At 42.6% G+C, this 20,194-nt stretch overlaps 1 protein-coding gene across 1 annotated transcript; it reads left to right on the forward strand.

The window, feature by feature from the left end:
* The first annotated feature begins 159 nt into the window (after nt 1-159).
* Nucleotides 160-19,874, forward strand: LOC135518565 (5-hydroxytryptamine receptor 5A-like). Its single transcript, XM_064943732.1, has 3 exons — nt 160-260; nt 11,117-11,919; nt 18,293-19,874. The coding sequence occupies exons 2-3, from the start codon at nt 11,182-11,184 to the stop codon at nt 18,623-18,625; spliced, it is 1,071 nt and encodes a 356-aa protein (XP_064799804.1). The 5' UTR covers nt 160-260; nt 11,117-11,181; the 3' UTR covers nt 18,626-19,874.
* Nucleotides 19,875-20,194: the final 320 nt, after the last annotated feature.

The following is a 20,194-nucleotide window of genomic DNA, read 5'->3' on the forward strand; positions in this document are numbered from 1 at the left end:
TATCCTTCGTGTAACATACGGATTAAATGTTTAAAATACATGTATTTTATGATAGTGAACAACCACTGTGATAGACTTATCTCCCCCTTTCTTGGGCTATGGTTCATTCCGAAGCCACTGTATCTCTTAGACGCTGCTTTCATAAACACTCACGGTAGGTCCACACGAGGAGTAACAAAGTGAACACATGGAAAAGCAAAAGACTGACCGAACTGTCCGTTCTGTGCCCATGTAGGACTCGTTTTCTTCTGAGATTTGGGGTAAGTTATATCTAATATAGCCTACTGGATGCGTCGTTGGGTATCTTTATTCTAACGAGATCGCGGGCGTTCAGTCAATCAAAAGGTGTGACCATATCGCTCCACATCTAATATTGCAAGTTTATATGACCGAAAACAAACATATATGCTATTGTCAACGGCAAATAGGGTTGGGCAGTTTGACTTTCTGTCGAATTAGTCAAGTTCTGTTTTATTGACCGCGACTGGGAGTGTAGCAAACGTCCGTTCAACAGTCCTGTGTTGACCATTTGCAATTATGTTGTAGGTTATGGTTTTTATCGATAGTAGCCGAGTTGTATGTGTATTATTGGTATAGGTATTCTATATTTTATCCCAGATCATACATCAATAACTATTAGACTAAACTTCACCCAAGACGTCTGAGTATAGTCTATTTTATAGATCTGTTGATTTGTAAATTAGGAAATCAATGTTCGGGAACAGGTAATATTACGGCTTTTGGGATTTGATGAGATTTCTTTGTTGTATGGGAATTATGTCATAATTACCATACAACAAAGAGATTTCGTCAAATCCCAAAAGCCGTAATTGTACCTGTTTCTAACATTGATCTCCTAATTTACAAATCAACAGATATTAGACTATACTCCGACGTCTCGAGGGGAAGTTTTGTCCATCACATAACGTGTCAGCAATGATCCTGCAATGTTTTTAAATAGAAAGGCCTTGGAGAATGAAGTTTGTTGTTGCATCACTGACAGTTTTATACAAAGATGATGTTTACCAGAATAGAAACCAGCTGCTGGTGTTAAGGACAACATGACACTAGCTTCCTTCCAAATGACACCCTATTCCCGACATAGTGCTCTACATAGGGAATAGAATGCCATTTGGGAGATGGCCATACTAATGGTGCTAATACAGTAGACGTGAAGAATGCAAATCCATAGACATGTTGTAGCTATTACCCATATCCCCATGGGATGGAGAATGTGATGATGTTCCTTTGTGGCAGATGGAAATGCGTAATATCATTATAGTGTTGCCATAGCCACTTTGTTCTGTTAGGCACCAGTACAGGTTTATACAGCTTATTTCACTCTGGTGATGTAGTGTACTTCACCCCTGAAAGGCAAACTAGGTATAGAAGGGAGTAATATCATTATATAGAGAGCGTCGCCATAGCCAATTTGTTCTGTTAGGCACCAGTACAGGTTTATACTGCACTTCCATTTTATACCACTTCACTCTGGTAGTTTAGTGGACTTCACCATCACCCCTAAAAGGCAGTTGCCTAACTACTCAAACAGAATTCCTCCACTGTTCAATGTTTGCTACATACTCCAGTCCGAGACCGCCATTGTTGAAGTTGTTTGTGATGTCATCAAAATGAGGGGCGCTGTACAAAACAAAGTCATCGGCGATTGGATCATCTCTAACCAATCGGAGTATCAAAGCTAATGACGCATTTTTTACAACGCTGCATACCCACCTGTGTTCTGGCTCTGGCCCAACCCATCAGTATCTGGGACCAATCAAAACGGTTAGAATGTGTTTGTGTTCTAGAAATCGTTATGGCGGTATTCAGATCCAGACTCATTGTGGAGAAGAAACTAACGTCTGTGGGCTAGGCTTAGCGTTTGGCCTGAGCAATAAGTCTGTGTAAACAGGCAAAAAGGGCAGTGAGTCTAGGCATTCTGTCTGTCTGAACAAAACAATTAACATGACGATTATGATGATGATGACGGGGTGTTTGAAATGGAAGCAATAACATATTGATTATTTCTTACAGCTCATGCACATCCTCTGTGGAGACAAAAGTTGTTATGTAGTAAATTGTCATGTGACAAGCCAAATGATAGCCTATTTGAAAACATAAAGAATATACAATATTTTAAACGATTTGTGAATTTGTACACCTCCTCCCTATTCAGGAGTCTGTGTCATGGTTCTGTTCAGTATGGGGATGTGTAACAGTCAGTGAAAATCACACATGTATGTTATTAACATACATTTATAAAGGAATCAAGAAAATGGCGCTGGGGGAGATGGCCGCCGTTTTACGGTCTCCTAACCAATTGTCCTATTATGTGGGGGGTTTTGCGATATTTGTAAATTATTTTGTACATAATGTTTCTGCAACCGTATCTTACGGAAGAAAAGAGCTTCTGGATATCAGGACAGAGATCACTCACCTCGGATTAGACAAAGATTTCTTCAACAACAAGCAGGACTCACACGATATTCTCCAAACACCCCACAGGGCAGACAATCCAATTATTCGCTAAAAGGAAGCCACGCAGATGGACGAAGAGCCGGATGCCTCGTCCGGACCCGTAGAAGACAACTAGGAAAGCTGACGTTACCGTCAATATTACTCGCCAACGTGCAATCATTGGAAAATAAACTAGACGAGGTACGATCACGAATATCCTACCAACGGGACATCAAAAAATGTAATATCCTATGCTTCACGGAATCGTGGCTGAATGATTACATGGATATTCATCTAGCGGGATATATGCTGCACCGGCAGGATAGAACAGCACACTTCGGTAAGATGAGGGGGGGAGGTCGGTGCATATTAGTAAACAACAGCTTGTACAAGAAATCTAAGGAAGTCTAGATTTTGATCGCCTGAAGTAGAGTATATTGTGATAAACTGCAGGCCAAACTACTTGCCTAGAGAGTTCTCAGCTATACTTTTCGTGGCGGGATTGTTTATTTACCACCACAGACAGATGCTGGCACTAAGACCGCACTCAGTCAGCTGTATAAGGAAATAAGCAAACAGGAAACCACTCACCCAGAAAGCGTCTGTGTGCGGCGAAACGAACCGAAAATGCAGTCACCTACAACGTGAAACTTTTTCCTCCTAGTGGCCGGAGACTTTAATGCAGGGAAACTTAAATCAGTTCTACCAAATCTCTATCAACATGTTAAATGTGCAACCAGAGGAAACAAATTCTAGATCACCTGTACTCCACACACAGAGATGCGTACAAAGCTCTCCCTCGCCCTCCATTTGGTAAATCCGACCACAACTCTATCCTCCTGATTCCTGCTTACAATCAAAAATTAAAGCAGGAAGCACCAGTGACTCGGTCTATAAAAAAATGGTCAGATGAAGCAGATGCTAAACTACAGGACTGCTTTGCTATCACAGACTTGAACATGTTCCTGGATTCTTCCGATGACATTGAGGAATACACCACATCAGTCACTGGCTTTATCAATAAGTGCATTGAGGATTTCATCCCCACAGTGACTGTACATACATACCCCAACCAGAAGCCATGGATTACAGGCAACATTCGCACGAGCTAAAGGGTAGAGCTGCCGCTTTCAAGGTGTGGGACTCTAACCCGGAACCTTACAAGAAATCCCGCTATGCCCTGCAACGAACCATCAAACAGGCAAAGCGTCAATACAGGGCTAAGATTGAATCATACTACACCAGCTCCGACACTTGTCGGATGTGGCAGAGCTTGCAAACTATTACAGACTACAAAGGGAAGCACAGCCGCGAGCTACCCAGTGACACGAGCCTACCAGACAAGCTAAATCACTTCTATGCTCGCTTCGAGGCCCGCAACACTGAGGCATGCATGAGAGCATCAGCTGTTCTGGATGACTGTGTGATCACGCTCCCCGTAGCCGACATGAGTAAGACCTTTAAACAGGTCAACATACACAAGGTTGCGGGGCCAGACGGATTACCAGGACGTGTGCTCCGGGCATGTGCTGACCAACCGGCAGTTGTCTTCACTGACATTTTCAACATGTCCCTGATTGAGTCTGTAATAGCAACATGCTTCAAGCAGACCACCATAGTCCCTGTGCCCAAGAACACGAAGGAAACCTGCCTAAATGACTACCGACCCGTAGCACTCACGTTCGTAGCCATGAAGTGCTTTGAAAGGCTGGTAATGGCTCACATCAACACCCTTATCCCAGAAACCCTAGACCCACTCCAATTTGCATACCGCCCAAACAGATCCACAGATGATGCAATATCTATTGCACTCCACACTGCCCTTTCCCACCTGGACAAAAGGAACACCTATGTGAGAATGCTGTTCATTGACTACAGCTCAGCGTTCAACACCATAGTACCCTCAAAGCTCATCACCAAGCTAAGGATCCTGGGACTAAACACCTCCCTCTGCAACTGGTTCCTGGACTTCCTGACAGGCCGCCCCCAGGTGGTGAGGGTAGGTAGCAACACATCTGCCACAATGATCCTCAACACTGGAGCTCCCCAGGGGTGCGTGCTCAGTCCCCTCCTGTACTCCCTGTTCACCCACGATGGATTGGATGCACCTACTGATTCGAGGGTTTTCTTTTATATTCAATATTTTCTACATAGAATAAAAGTGAAGACATCAAAACTCTGAAATAACACATATAGAATCATGTAGTTAACAAAAAACGGTTAAACAAATCAAAATATATTTTATACTTGAGATTCTTCAAAGTAGCCACCCTTTGCCTTCATGACAGCTTTGCACACTCTTGGCATTCTCTCATCCATCTTTACCTGGAATGCTTTTCTTGAAGGAGTTCCCACATATGCTAAGCACTTGTTGGCTTCTTTTCCTTCACTCTGCGGTCCAACTCATCCCAAACCATCTCAATTGGGTTGAGGTCGGGTGATTGTGGAAGCTTGGTCATCTGATGCAGCACTCTATCACTCTCCGTCTTGGTCAAATATTCCTTTCACAGCCTGGAGGTGTGTTGGGTCATTGTCCTGTTGAAAAACAAATTATATTTTCACTAAATGCAAACCAGATGGGATGGCACATTGCTGCAGAATGCTGTGGTAGCCATGCTAGTTAAGTGTGCCTTGAATTCTAAATAAATCACCCATAGTATCACCAGGAAAGCACCATCACAGTGAGAACTACACATGGAGAGATCATCCGTTCACCTACTCTGCGTCTCACAAAGACACGGCTGTTGGATCCAAAATGTGGACAGATTTCCACTGGTCGAATATCCATTGCTCCTGTTTAATGGCCCACGCAAGTCTCTTCATATTATTGGTGTCCTTTAGTAGTGGTTTCTTTGCAGCAATTCGACCATGAAGGCCTGATTCACGCAGTCTCCTCTGAACAGTTGATGTTGAGATGTATCTGTTAATTTAACTCTGTGAAGCATTTATTTGGGCTGCAATTTCTGAGGCTAGTAACTCTAATGAACTTATCTGGTAACTCTAACTAATCCTCTGCAGCAGAGGTAACTCTGGGTCTTCCTTTCCTGTGGCGGTCCACATGAGAGCCAGTTGCATCTTAGCGCTTGATGGTTTTTGTGACTGTACTTGAAGAAACGTTCAAAGTTCTTGAAGTGTTCCACATTTACTGACCTTCATGTCTTAATGTAATGATGGACTGTTGTTTCAATTTCTTATTTAAGCTGTTCTTGCCATAATATGGACGTGGTCTTTTACCAAATAGGGCTATCTTCTGTATACCACCCCTACCTTGTCACAACACAACTGATTGGCTCAAACGCATTAAGATGGAATGAAATTCCATAAATTAACTTTTAACAAGGCACACCTGTTAATTGAAATGCATTCCAGGTGACTACCTCATGCTGGTTGAGATAATGCCAAGAGTGTGCAATGCTGTCATCCAGGCAATCTAAAATATATTTTGATTTGTTTAACACTTTTTTGGTTACTACATGATTTCTGTCCTTTGGTCTGATGAGTCCAAATTTTAGATTTTTGGTTCCCAACCGCCGTGTCTTTGTGAGATGCAAAGTAGGTGAACGGATAATCTCGGCATGTGTGGTTCCCACTATGAAGCATGGACGAAAAGGTGTGATGGTGTGGTGGTGCTTTGCTGGTGACACTGTCAGTGATTTATTTAGAATTCAAGGCACACTTAACCAGCATGGCTTAACCACCACAGCATTCTGCAGCGATATGCCATCCCGTCTGGTTTGCTCTTAATGGGACTATTATTTGTTTTTCAACAGGACAATGACCCAAAACACACCTCCAGGCTGTGTAAGGGCTATTTAACCAAGGAGAGTGATTGAGTGCTGCATCAGATGACCTGTCCTCCACAATCACCCCCGACCTCAGCCCAATTGAGGTGATTTGGGATAAGTTGGACCGCAGAGTGAAGGAAAAGCAGCCAACAAATGCTCAGCATATGTGGGAAGTCCTTCAAGACTGTTGGAAAAGCATTCCTCATGAAGCTGGTTGAGAGAATGCTGAGAGAATGCAAAGCTGTCATCAAGGCAAAGAGTGGCTACTTTGAAGAATTTAAAATACAACACATATTTTGATTTGTTTAACCGTTTTTTTGGTTACTACATGATTATTTCATAGTTCTGATGTCTTCACTATTATTCTACAATGTAGAAAATAGTAAAAATAAAGAAAAACCCTGCAATGAGTAGGTGTGTGCAAACTTTTGACCGGTACTGTATATTAATAAAATATATAATTTAGCCAACGCTTTTAAAACAAACCCACAATCCTGATATTCAAGAAACATGCTCTAGCCATTGAGCCACACAGGACCAAGCTAAGCAAAAGGAAATGTTCTCCCAGTTGCTCTACTTCTTTGATTGGGTCTGTGTGTCATAGCTTTGATTGGAGTGTGTGTGTGTGTGTGTGTGTGTGTGTGTGTGTGTGTGTGTGTGTGTGTGTGTGTGTGTGTGTGTGTGTGTGTGTGTGTGTGTGTGTGTGTGTGTGTGTGTGTGTGTGTGTGTGTGTGTGTGTGTGTGTGTGTGTGTGTGTGTGTGTGTGTGTGTGTGTGTGTGTGTGTGTGAACTGTCAAGCCTCCCAGGCACCTGTTGTATGATCTCAGGAGACAAGACAAGACGCCCCGGATTCCGTGGACTGTCATCCGTGATTAGCAGTTGACTCTTTGGATCCTTGCTTCTTTTGTGAAGGCCAAATGTTTGATTGCTGTGTTCCTCTCAAATATGTGTGCGTCCAATTTCATGGCTCTCTCGGAGTACTTTCTAATGAGAGAGGGAAGAGAAGAAAAGAGGAGTGTGTGTGACCGCCTGCCGGGTAGGCCCTTGTCATGGTTGGACGGTTGATCTCTGTGATTAGAAGGCATGGCTGGAGAGTGTGATGGCAAGAGAGGGGTTGTGTCCCAAATGGCACCCTATTCCCTATATAGTGCACTACTTTTGACCGGGGCCACCATAGGGTCCTGGTCAAAAGTAGTGCACTATATAGGGAATAGGCTGCCATTTGGGACGTAACCAGAGCGTATCTCAAACACAGATCAGCACTGCTTGACAGGGCCAGGCGGGGGGTGATTATTGATGAGCCCCAGGGTAATTAGATGCACAATGGGTAATCACATGCACATGAATTTGCGGGAGACACTCTCTCTCGTCTCTGGTGTTGTGAGAGCTGCAAGCAGCATCGGAACACCACAGCTGATTTGCACTGTCTCCAAAATTGCACCCTATTCCCTACATAGAACAGAGGGTTTTTTTTTCATCGCAAACCCATTCTGAGAGACATATTGCATAGCCCCCAAAATGTATGAACACTCATCCAGAAAGTCAATAGTTTCATAAATAACTTACGACTGACGGATTCCCAAAGCCATCATAGAGCATAATAGCTTCTCAATGTCCTTAACTGACTTTTTATTTTTAGCAGTTTAACAACAGCCTCGAAAGTTGTAACAATACTTTGTGCTCTATTCAATCAGATCCGCTTTAGCCAAAATCCACAGAGGTTGTTTTGGCGGTGTCAGATGTGGAACTGCGTTAGAGCTGAAAATCCACAAGCATCTCCTGGCATTATACCGAAAGCTGACATTGCCATTGACTGCAAGGAGTCGCATTAAGAGAAATCCCATGCAGCCTTGTTTAGGTTGAACACTGGAATGTGAGATGTAATCTCCACCTCGAAAAATCCTCATTTTTTCTCTATTATTTATTTATTTATTTGAGTGTCATTATTTATATGTTGCCTACACTTTCTCATTCTGAACTTCTACCGCGAGTGGGACTGGGTGTGGCTTCGTGACAATGATGAGAGAAACAAAAAAATATTTGGAAAATAATGGGGTCCCCAGAAATTCGAGTGAAGAAAATTGTTTCCCGCTGAAAAAGTTTGAATAGGACTGCTTTAAAGGGAACTGATGGAAACGTCACCAAACGTCGCCTGTTTTCTGGGCAGACACAAAGATATGATGATTTTGATTCCGGTATAATAATTACATTTAAATCCCAATATTGACATGAGCAGGACTGGCCATAGGGGAGTTTGGGCAAAAGCCAAATGTTCCGGTATTGGGGCAACGGAGGTAAAAATGGGCGTGTGTTAGAAATCCCAGGCCGACTTCTGGTCACAGTCTGTCCCTGGCTTGGAACAGACTGGGACTAGAACACTGCACTACAATGGCACTGTAAAATAAGTGAGCCCATTGACTATTAAAGCAAAGAGCTCAAACAAAGTCAAGGGGGCATAGTCATAATAGGACAGGTGAATCAGAGCTAATATAGTTTACAGTTACACAATGATAAAGGACTAGAAACAATTGGATTTGCTTGTTGTTGGTGTGTGTGTGTGTGTGTGTGTGTGTGTGTGTGTGTGTGTGTGTGTGTGTGTGTGTGTGTGTGTGTGTGTGTGTGTGTGTGTGTGTGTGTGTGTGTGTGTGTGTGTGTGTGTGTGTGTGAATGAAAATAATCCATATCACAGCAAGTCCTGAGACAAATTATGATATAGATAATGAGGTAATTACTACAGACTGACTAGCCTTTGTGAAATACAGTATATAGGCTATAGCATTTAGTACTCCCAAGGCGACTCTTGAATTATGCAACACTAAGAGTAAAATATAGTTCCCTGGATACCAGATAAATGTTAGTTTCCTATTTTAATTATGTTGAACAAAAATATAAACGCAACATGTAAAGTGTTGGTCCCATGTTTCATGAGCTGAAATGAAAGATCCCAGAAGCATAAAAAGCTTATTTCTCAAAAAAATATATACACAAATTTGTTTACATCCCTGTTAATGAGCATTTCTCCTTTGCCAATATAATCCATCGACCTGACAGGTGTAGCATATCAAGAAACTGATTACAGAGGTGCACCTTGTGCTGGTGGCAATAAAAGGCCACACGAAAATGTGCACTTTTGTCACACAACACAATGCCACAGATGTCTCAAGTTGAGGGAGCGTGCAATTGGCATGCTGACTGCAGGAATGTCCACCAAAGCTGTTGCTAGATAATTAAATGTTAATTTCTCTCCCATAAGCCACCTCAAATGTCATTTTAGAGAATTTGGCAGAACATCCAACCCGGCCTCACAACAGCAGACCACGTGTAACCACTCCAGCCCAGGACCTCCACATCCGGCTTCTTCACCTGCAGGATCGACTGAGACCAGCCACCCGGACAGCTGATGAAACTGTGGGTTTGCACAACTGAATAATTTCTGTACAAACTGTCAGAAAGCACCTCAGGGAAGCTCATTTGCATGCTTTGTTATCCTCACCAGGGTCTGATCTAACTGCAATCCGGCCTCGTAACCAACTTCGATGGCCACTGGCATGCTGGAGAAGTGTGCTCTTCATGGGCGAGTGGTTTACTAAGGACAACGAACACGTGCATTTTATCGATGGCAATTTGAATGCACAGGGACACCATGACGAGATCCTGAGGCCCATTGTTGTGCCATTCATCTGCCACCATCATCTTATTTTTCACCATGATAATGCACAGCCCCATGACTCAAGGATCTATACACAATTCCTGAAAATGTCCTAGTTCTTCCATGGCCTGCATACTCACTAGACATGTCAGCCATTGAGCATGTTTGCGATGCTCTGGATCGACGTGTAAGACCATGTGTTCCAGTTCCCACCAATATCCAGCAACTTCGCACAGCCATTGAAGAGGAGTGGGACAACATTTCACAGGCCACAATCAACAGCCTGATCAACTCTATGTGAAAGAAACATGTCGCGCTGCATGAGACAATTGGTGGTCACACCAGATACTGAGTGTTTCTTTTTATTTCATGCCCCTAACCTTTTGTTAAGGTATCTGTAACCAACAGATGCATATCTGTATTCCCAGTCATGTGAAATCCATAGATTAGGGATGAATGAATTTACTTCAATTGACAGATTTTCTTAAACGAACCGTAACTCAGTAAAGTCTTTAAAATTGTTGCGTTTAGATTTTTGTTCAGTGTAGCTACAGAAACAACGACGTGTTGAAAATGTTTTACCCTTGAGTATACTTCCTGCATGTAACTTTAGCCCAGCTTGATTTTATTTCATTTGATTATGTAAATAGGCATATTAAACAGAAATGGGATTCCAACATATGGCCTTCACACTCCCATTCGTAACTATTGCCTTTGATTTCGTAACATCCCTAGGAACCCTGTTTTGTCTAAATAATAACCTGGAAACAAAGTAACAAATGCTAAATTGTGTATTCCGTGCAAGTCTTTTTCATCTGTGATACAATTTCGGTGACAATGAATGCAAATCAAAAGGTGACGGACGGGGCTTTGGAGCTGAATATTAATGGTCTTCGTCAGAATCACAGATGTAGTCGACATCACAATCAAGTACGAAAGTTGTAGGCCGATTAATTGACAGTTGAAATGAGACTCTCAACCGGGTTTTAGTGTTTATGACGCATCATGAATACAGTAGTACTTTTACAGGGAACGTGAACAAAATCGGAATAAGGATCTGAATAAAATCATTCTCCTTCAATGCCCTTCCCAGTTTCCTTTGTTTTTCGCTTCACCCCTTCCATAGATATGGCTGTGACGTCTGTCATGTGTCAAGACTATCAAGTGTCATGTGTTCTGTTTGCATGAGTTAAAAGAATCTTCTCTCTCTCTCTACACACTGCAGGATGCTTCAAATCAGAAGCTTCCCCTGTGACAGACCTGTCTGAGCTCCGCTGAACACTGCTGAACATGACCCAGCCCAATGTGAGCCTGGTGACTGCCAACCTCAGCGGGGCCTGGGCCAGGGCCGGAAGCGACGACCTAGGGTATGGAGCAGGGAACTTCTATCGTCCGTTCTCAGTGTTCAGCGTGCTAACTCTCACCCTGCTAGCCATGCTGGTGGTGGCCACCTTCGTGTGGAACCTCCTAGTTCTCCTCACCATCCTGAGGGTGCGTACCTTCCACCGCGTGCCCCACAACCTGGTGGCCTCCATGGCCATCTCGGACGTGATGGTGGCCGCCCTGGTCATGCCCCTGAGCCTGGTGCACGAGCTCAACGGGAGGCTGTGGAAGCTGGGTCGTGTGCTCTGCCAGGTATGGATCTCCTTCGACGTGCTCTGCTGCACGGCCAGCATCTGGAACGTGACGGCCATCGCCCTGGACCGCTACTGGTCCATCACCAGACACTTGGAGTACACGCTCAAGACCCGCAAGAGGATCTCCAATGTGATGATTGCTCTTACCTGGCTGTTGTCCTCCGTCATCTCCCTGTCGCCGCTGTTCGGCTGGGGAGAGACCTACTCGGAGGAGGGCATGGAGTGCCAGGTGAGCCAGGAGCCCTCCTACACTATCTTCTCCACCTTCGGAGCGTTCTACCTGCCGCTGTGCGTGGTGCTCTTCGTCTACTGGAAGATCTACAAGGCTGCCAAGTTCCGTATCGGCTCGTGCAAAACCAACACCATCACGCCTATGGCTGAGGTGATTGAGGTACTTTTGTTGCTACAGTATAGTCTTACTCGGCATGTTGAACTGGTTGAAGTTACATCAAAGTGATGTTATTTATACCCGTGTCTGGTTGTGACGATGTCTTCTTCAACCAGTTTTGCCTGCTGGGTGGTTGGATGTTTCATGTGGGATCCACATGATGAATTACCAGTAGACTAGCTTGACATTAATATTCAGTTGATTTTATTATATTATTATTACATAGACACACTCCTAAAGCTCCTCGGGCAATTTTGCCAGACTTAATCAATCAACCTTGACCAATGTTCAGATAATGGTTGCGCATTTGAACACGATCTAAAATAATTCTCTGAATGTACCTCAATGATATCCGTGTCATTATAGCTCTATCATATCTGCTCGTGAGTGCATATCACATTATCATTGACTGATGAGACTGTACTGTAGCTCTCAAATTGGTTGCTGGGCAATTAGTGGAAAACCATGTCATCTGTATAATATATTCTGAGCTGTTCTGATGGTGCTGTGATGCTGCTGCAGGGCTCTGGGATGTGAATTGTTCTTTAATGCTTATCAGCGTGTACTGTATCTCATACTCAACAAACCAATTCACCTGGAGGCATACACAAGTGCATGTATGGACATAGGCCCCCACACACGTGCACATCCGCACACAACTACACAAATCACAGTGAACATGCAAAAACAGTCCCTTGATGTGAAGGATCTTTTTTTCAAGGATCTTTGGCTTTTTTCACACTATCTCTCTCTCACACACACGCGCACATACCAATGCACGCACACACACACACACACACACACACACACACACACACACACACACACACACACACACACACACACACACACACACACACACAGATGGAAGAAACAAAAAGACAGTAACAAGGGAGGGAGGCAGTTGGTATAACCCCTGTTAATCGCTATAGGCACAGTGGCCTGTAAACACCCAGCATGTTTAACAAGGCTAGGGACCACTGTGCCTTCCTCACCACAGCAGCTCCCTCTGATCAGCAGGGACTCTGATAGAGTCCAGAGACCCAGGCCTTGTCCTAAATGGCACACTATCCCTATATAGTGTACTACTTTTTGACCAGGGCCCAATGGGCTCCGGTCAAATGTAGTGAACTATATAGGGAATTGGGTGCAATTTGGAACGCAGCCTCAACAAGCCCAAACTAATTTATTAAATCATGCCATTTATTTACTCTGTTCAAAGGGAGCTGCCTCCATGCTGCCTTCACTCTCTCATGTTATATACAATAGGCAAACAGAAAACATAGGCCTTTGAGCTTGGCTGGTTTGTTTTGTTTTGAGACTAAGGGGAGAGAATTGGCTGGTACAAAACAGCATCAACTTATTAAGACTATAGACAGCTATTTCAGGCATCCACCGACTGATTTGGAGACACCTCATTCGTCAGTTAAAAATAGACTTCTTATAGCTCGGTAGGTCTTTGGAATTTCATATATTCGTCCACAGAATATGGAAAATATTCTGTTGTAGGTTTTATTCAATTATACCACAACAATTATTCGCATAATACTGAGCAGTCGTAAAATAGAAAAACAAATTGGCGCCTAACGACTATTTATCCCCGTACACCCGCTGTAGACACCCCATCTACAACAACATAGCTCAGGCAGTAGGAAGCTCTCTCATCCATTTATATGCAGATGATACAGTCTTATACTCAGCTGGCCCCTCCCCGGATGTTGTGTTAAACACTCCACAACAAAGCTTTCTTAGTGTCCAACAAGCTTTCTCTGCCCTTAACCTTGTTCTGAACACCTCCAAAACAAAGGTAATGTGGTTTGGTAAGAAGAATGCCCCTCTCCCACCGGTGGGTTTACTACCTGTGATGGTTTAGAACTTGACGTAGTCACCTCGTACAAATACTTGGGAGTATGGCGAGAGTAGACGGTGCACTGTCCTTCTCTTAGTACATATCAAAGCTGAAGGCTAAGGTTAAATCTAGACTTGGTTTCCTCTATCAAAATCGCTCCTCTTTCACCCCAGCTGCCAAACTAACCCTGATTCAGATGACCATCCTACCCATGCTAGATTACGGAGACGCAATGTATAGATCAACAGGTAAGGGTGCTCTCGAGTGGCTAGACATTCTTTACTATTCGGCCATCAGATTTGCCACCTATGCTCCTTATTGGACACACCACTGCACTCCATACTCCTCTGTAAACTGGTCATCTCTGTGTACCCGTCGCAAGACCCACTGGTTGATGCTTATTTATAAAACCCTCTTAGGCCTCATTCCCCCTATCTGAGATATCTACTGCAGCCCTCATCCTCTACATACAACACCCGCCAGTCACATTCTGTTAAAGGTGCCCAAAGCACACACATCCCTGGGTCCCTCTTCTTTTCAGTTTGCTGAAGCTAGTGACTGGAACGAGCTGCAACAAACACTCAAACTGGACCATTTTATCTCCATCTTTTCATTCAAAGACTCAATCATGGACACTCTTACTGACAGTTGTGGCTGCTTTGCGTGATTATTGTGTCTACCGTCTTGCCCTTTGTGCTGTTGTCTGTGCCCAATAATGTTTGTACCATGTTTTGTGCTGCTACCATGTTGTGCTGCTGCTATGTTGTGTTGTGTTGCTACCATGTTGTTGTCATGTTGTGTTGCTACTAGAGGTCGACCGATTATGATTTTTTTCAACGCCGATACCGAGGACCAAAAAAAGCCGGAACCGATTAATCGGACGATTAAAAAAAAAAACAATTGTAATAATGACAATTACAACAATACTAAATGAACACTTATTTTAACTTAATATAATACATCAATAAAATCAATTTAGCCTCAAGTAAATAATGAAACGTGTTCAATTTGGTTTAAATAATGCAAAAACAATGTGTTGGAGAAGAAATAAATGTGCAATATGTGCTATGTAAGAAAGCAAACGTTTCAGTTCCTTGCTCAGAACATGGGGACATATGAAAGCTGGTGGTTCCTTTTAACATGAGTCTTCAATATTCCCAGGTAAGATGTTTTAGGTTGTAGTTAATATAGGAATTATTAGGACTATTTCCCTCTATACCATTTGTATTTCATTAACCTTTGACTACTGGATGTTCTTATAGGCACTTTCGTATTGCCAGTCTAACAGGATAGCTTCTGTCCCTCTCCTCGCTCCTCCCTGGGCTTGAACCAGCAACACAACGACAACAGCCACCATCGAAGCAGCGTTACCCATGCAGAGCAAGGGAAACAACTACAGGCTCAGAGCGAGTGACGTTTGAAACACTATTAGCGCACGCTAACTAGCTAGCCATTTCACTTCGGTTACACCAGCCTCATCTCGGGAGTTGATAGGCTTGAAGTCATAAACAGCGCAATGCTTGACGCACAAGGAAGAGCTGCTGGCAAAACGCACGAAAGTGCTGTTTGAATGAATGTTTGCGCTCCTGCTTCTGTCTACCACCGCTCAGTCAGATACTTAGATACTTGTATGCTTGTATGCTCAGTCAGATTATATGCAATGCAGGACATGCTAGATAATATCTAGTAATATCATCAACCATGTGTAGTTAACTAGTGATTATGATTGATTGTTTTTTATAAGATAAGTTTAATGCTAGCTAGCAACTTACCATGGCTTACTGCATTCGCGTAACAGGCAGTCTCCTTGTGGAGTGCAACGAGAGAGAGGCAGGTCGTTATTGCGTTGGATTACTTAAATGTAAGGTTGCAAGATTGGATCCCCCGAGCTGACAAGGTGAAAATCTGTCATTCTGCCCCTGAACGAGGCAGTTAACCCACCGTTCCTAGGCCGTCATTGAAAATAAGAATGTGTTCTTAACTGGCTTGCCTCATTAAATAAAGGTATTTTTTAAAAATCGGCAAATCGGCGCCCAAAAATGCCAATTTCCAATTGTTATGAAAACTTGAAATCGGCCCTAATTAATCGGCCATTCCGATTAATCGGTCGACCTCTAGTTGCTACCATGCTGTGTTGTCATGTGTTGCTGCCATACTATGTTGTTGTGTTATGTCTCTCTTTATGTAGTGTTGTGGTGTCTCTGTTGTTGTGATGTGTGTTTTGTCCTATATCTTTAAAAAAAAAATATCCCAGACCCCATCCCCGCAGGAGGCCTATTGCCTTTTGGTAGGCCGTCATTGTAAATAAGAATTTATTCTTAAACTGACTTACCTAGTTAAATAAAGGTTAAGTAAAAAATAAATATTTTTCATAGAAATGTATCTGACAGTCAGATATTACCCCCTTGGACTGTGGTCTTTCAGCTGAATCAATTTTGTCATTCCTTTTCTATGGAGAAAAGTTAGGCTGTTTTCGATTTGGTATTACAGTTTGCATACATGGGTCTTTGGCTCAAGGTCAGCCCAGTTAACAGCGTGGACAAAAGGAGTCATGACTGAGGCGTGAAAACGTCTAAGCACAATGGACCATGCATACCACAATAGGGAGGGAGCCCTACCGGGAAATTTCACACACAATTACACCCTCTGGTCACAGACGTCATTTCAACAACTCATTTTAATTGACCTTTGATTGAGTTGTCAACTAACATGGATTCAACATGAAATCAACAAAAACTTTACCATGTCATTGATTTTAGTTTAGAAGTTGGGTGATTAAAAATACCAAAAATACAGAAATTCCTTTATGTTGATGACAGTGGGAACAATGTTGATTCAACCAGTTTGGGCCCATAGTGCACATTCCTTTTGCAATTCTAACAGGTCCGTGTTATTAACCTGTTTCCAATGCGTTTTAAATGTAATTTAAGAACAAAAAAAGACAACTTTTCAGGTGTTTGTGAATATAAAGACAGGTTTAATACATTTGTTTTACCTTGGTACAATTCAAGTTGTGTTACAATGACATTTGTTACAGTGTAATTATTGTATTTCCAATATGTTTTAACATGGACATTTCTGGTAGGCTAGTCTACCTCTGAGTGGATTGGAGGTAGGTCTGGTCTTACTTTCAACCCATCTCTAAATGCAATCCCTTAACCCCCTGGTGTGGCTCAGTGGAGTAGAACCACTGTGGTCTAATAGGAAATGACATTGATATTTATTCTACCGTTACTTGGTATGCAAAATGGATCCGCTATGATTAATCCAGTTGAGCCTATGAAACAACATCAAACAACATTGTATGACTTAAGTTTGCATGTCTTAAACTCAACAGTACGGTAACTAGGTTAAGTGATTTAGTTACTGATAGTTAGCTTCCTCTTTGTACAACAAAAAATTACATTTGACATTTTGCCAAGTGAACCTTAATCTATTGACTGGAGTCAAGCTTTCATATATCACAGTCCCAGATTGGCCATGCATGGGATCAAAATGATAGTTTTAACCATGTGCATCATTTATTTGGGGCTGTGATGTGTGGTATGACTGTGATGTGTGGTATGACAGTTAAACAAAGCGTGTGAGGCATTTATCATTTATATGCTTCAAGAGTCCATGGCTATATATCCTTCATTTAGAAGTACACAAATTGATGTGTCAACGCCAGATTGACCCTTTAAACTGCATTATTACACATTATTACATTATTACCCTTCAATTTGGCATCAGCAACTTACCCCAGCCACTGTGCTTTTAACCTCCTACCCTCTGCTGCAAATTGATTCTTTTGATTGTTTGTTTTATTGTTTTAATTGACCAGGCCTACTTCCCAAATGGCACCCTATCCCCTATTTAGTGCATTACTTTTGACCAGGATCCATCGGGTGTCATTTGGGACGCAACCCCAGATGTGATCTGCTGGGAGGAAAGTGTAGGTTTATAAACAGCTCATGCAGAATGACCTGCAGGGGTCAGGTGTAGAGAGAAACACTACTCAATCAGGCTCAACATAACAGTGCAGCTGACTAGAGAGGAGAAATGGGAGGATAGATTGAAGCATGGCGTTTCCATTCCATAACTTCCATTTAACAACACTCTCTGTATGAGTCACAAGTGCAGGTTGATGGCTTGAGTTCTGGCAGGAGGTTGGAGTTTATTCAAACGTATCGTTTGGCTCAATGATTGATTCATTAGAGGCTATTTTGCTTGTTTTTGCTTGATTTGTTAATTTGCCTATTGGATTCAGCTAGCTGACTGGTTGCTCAATTAACTCATTCATGGCTGGTTCTTTTACTAATGTGAGTATCGATTGGTTGACTGATTGACTAACTGACTAATTGACTGAGAACAAAATAATGTGTGGATTATTAGTGTCTCGAAAACTGTAAAACTGAAAGCCTGCGACAACCACTGACTGATTGGTCTGTTCTATAACTTATTTTAGTAATGTGAGTATCAATTGGTTGACTGATTTGACAGACTAACTGATTGACTAACTGGTTGGCTGACTGATTTGATTGACAGGTGAAGGAAACGTCGCGGCAGCCCCAGATGGTGTTCACAGTGCGCCACGCCACTGTGACCTTCCAGACGGACGGCGACACGTGGCGCGAGCAGAAGGAGAAGAAGGCGGCGCTGATGGTGGGCATCCTGATTGGCGTCTTCGTCCTCTGCTGGATCCCCTTCTTCCTCACGGAGCTCATCATCCCGCTGTGCCACTGCGACATCCCACCCATCTGGAAGAGCATCTTCCTGTGGCTGGGTTACTCCAACTCCTTCTTCAACCCGCTTATCTACACCGCCTTTAACAAGAACTACAACAACGCCCTTAGGAACCTGTTCTCCCGTCAACGCTGAGGCTGAGGGCTAAAGGGTGAGGGCTAAAAGACAATGAGGGCTAAAGGACAAAACAGATCATGCCAAATAGCGGTTCAAATCAACGGGTGGCCGTTCAATTGTCTCTGACCACAGAACATTGGACATCATTTTCTGTTAATTTAAATCTAAGGCTGAGGCTGGGGATAAGGCAGAGGGATGGAGAATGGGGCTGTCTTGAAAAAACACACCATCACATGATCAAATTGATGTCACAGGAATGGTGTTGAGGGGGGTAACTTTCCTTAGATACACCATAGACTGAAAGCAAAATAAATATGGTTCTCTCATATAAGACTCAACTACAAACCATGGCCAGCTAGCACATTTCGTTCCTTGGAAGTTGTGGGAACATACATTTTTGTTTTCCCATTGGTTCTGGGAATGAAGCCATACGTTTCCTGACTGTTAAAACGGAATGTTTTTTAAACGTTCTGAGAATGGAAGTGAACATTTCACCTGTTCGGGGAACTTACATTTTTAGGTTGCAGAGAGGTTCTGAGAAAATGTTTCTATTGTTCCCTGAATGTTAAATAACACTGCTAGTTTAACTCCAAGCACAGATAGAACATTATTTGCGCATGCATTAATCATGTGGCATGATGTCAGTGAGATTCAAACCTCTGATCTTCTGCTCTCTATCCATGGAATTAGTCCACTGCACCACCAGGATGGAACTAGCTATTCATTTAAACAGACCCTATTTCAAAGGAAACAAGCCCTTATTAAGGTCAGTTGTGGCCAATTAGTAGGTGCAGCCAACAAACCTGAACAGACTTAACAAGATTTGTGTTGATTGTGAGAACGGGAATGTATATATTTTAAATAACATTCTTAGAACGTTCTGGGAATGTTACTAATGTTTTCTTGTGTTTTTTTTATGGAAAGTTTTCTTCATGTTCTGAGAACATGACTTTAAATAGAATCATGAGGGAACCTGTAGAAAACGTTATGCTGAAGTACTGACATGTCCACAGAAGAATATTGTTTCTTAAAGTTATCTGAATGTTCTGAGAACATGACTTTTAATAGAACCATGACGAAACCTGTAGGAAGCGCTGTGGGAAGGTTGTTTACAAAATAACTATAGGAGAACCACGCTCTCACCAAGCTCTAAGAAACATATGGTTCTCAGAACGTTATGTGCTAGCTGGGTATATAATCAACAAACCGTGGACTACATTGTAAAATATGTAGTAGATAACAAACTAGGAACCACATTACAATCCGTGGATTTTTAACAACTATTGATTTTCTCTGTGAATAAAACCGAAGTCATCAAGCATTATTGTGATCATCTTGTAACTGACATACACCATATTGAGAAAGTACAGTTTTAGATTGCTGTGTCCAAATAAGATAATACTGTATCAAAATGAAATAAACGGATCAAAATGAAACAGGGCTTGATCATAATCTTTACTCTCAATTGTTTGAGATCATAAAAGTCACAGGTGTCTTCATATTATAGAGAAATCTATTCGGATTGTTGATGCATTGTTCAAACACAAAGTTGGATATTGAGTGTGACAGGCATTGTACTCCTCTAGT

This window comes from Oncorhynchus masou, chromosome 28 (genome assembly GCF_036934945.1).
Source record: "Oncorhynchus masou masou isolate Uvic2021 chromosome 28, UVic_Omas_1.1, whole genome shotgun sequence".
In the NCBI taxonomy this organism is placed as follows: domain Eukaryota; kingdom Metazoa; phylum Chordata; class Actinopteri; order Salmoniformes; family Salmonidae; genus Oncorhynchus; species Oncorhynchus masou.

Bases quoted from the DNA above. Each gene is read 5' to 3' on its own strand.
- LOC135518565 (XM_064943732.1), top strand. From the start codon at position 11,182: ATGACCCAGCCCAATGTGAGCCTGGTGACTGCCAACCTCAGCGGGGCC. The intron at 11,920-18,292 runs GTACTTTTGTTG...TTTGATTGACAG, and splicing joins CTATGGCTGAGGTGATTGAG to GTGAAGGAAACGTCGCGGCA.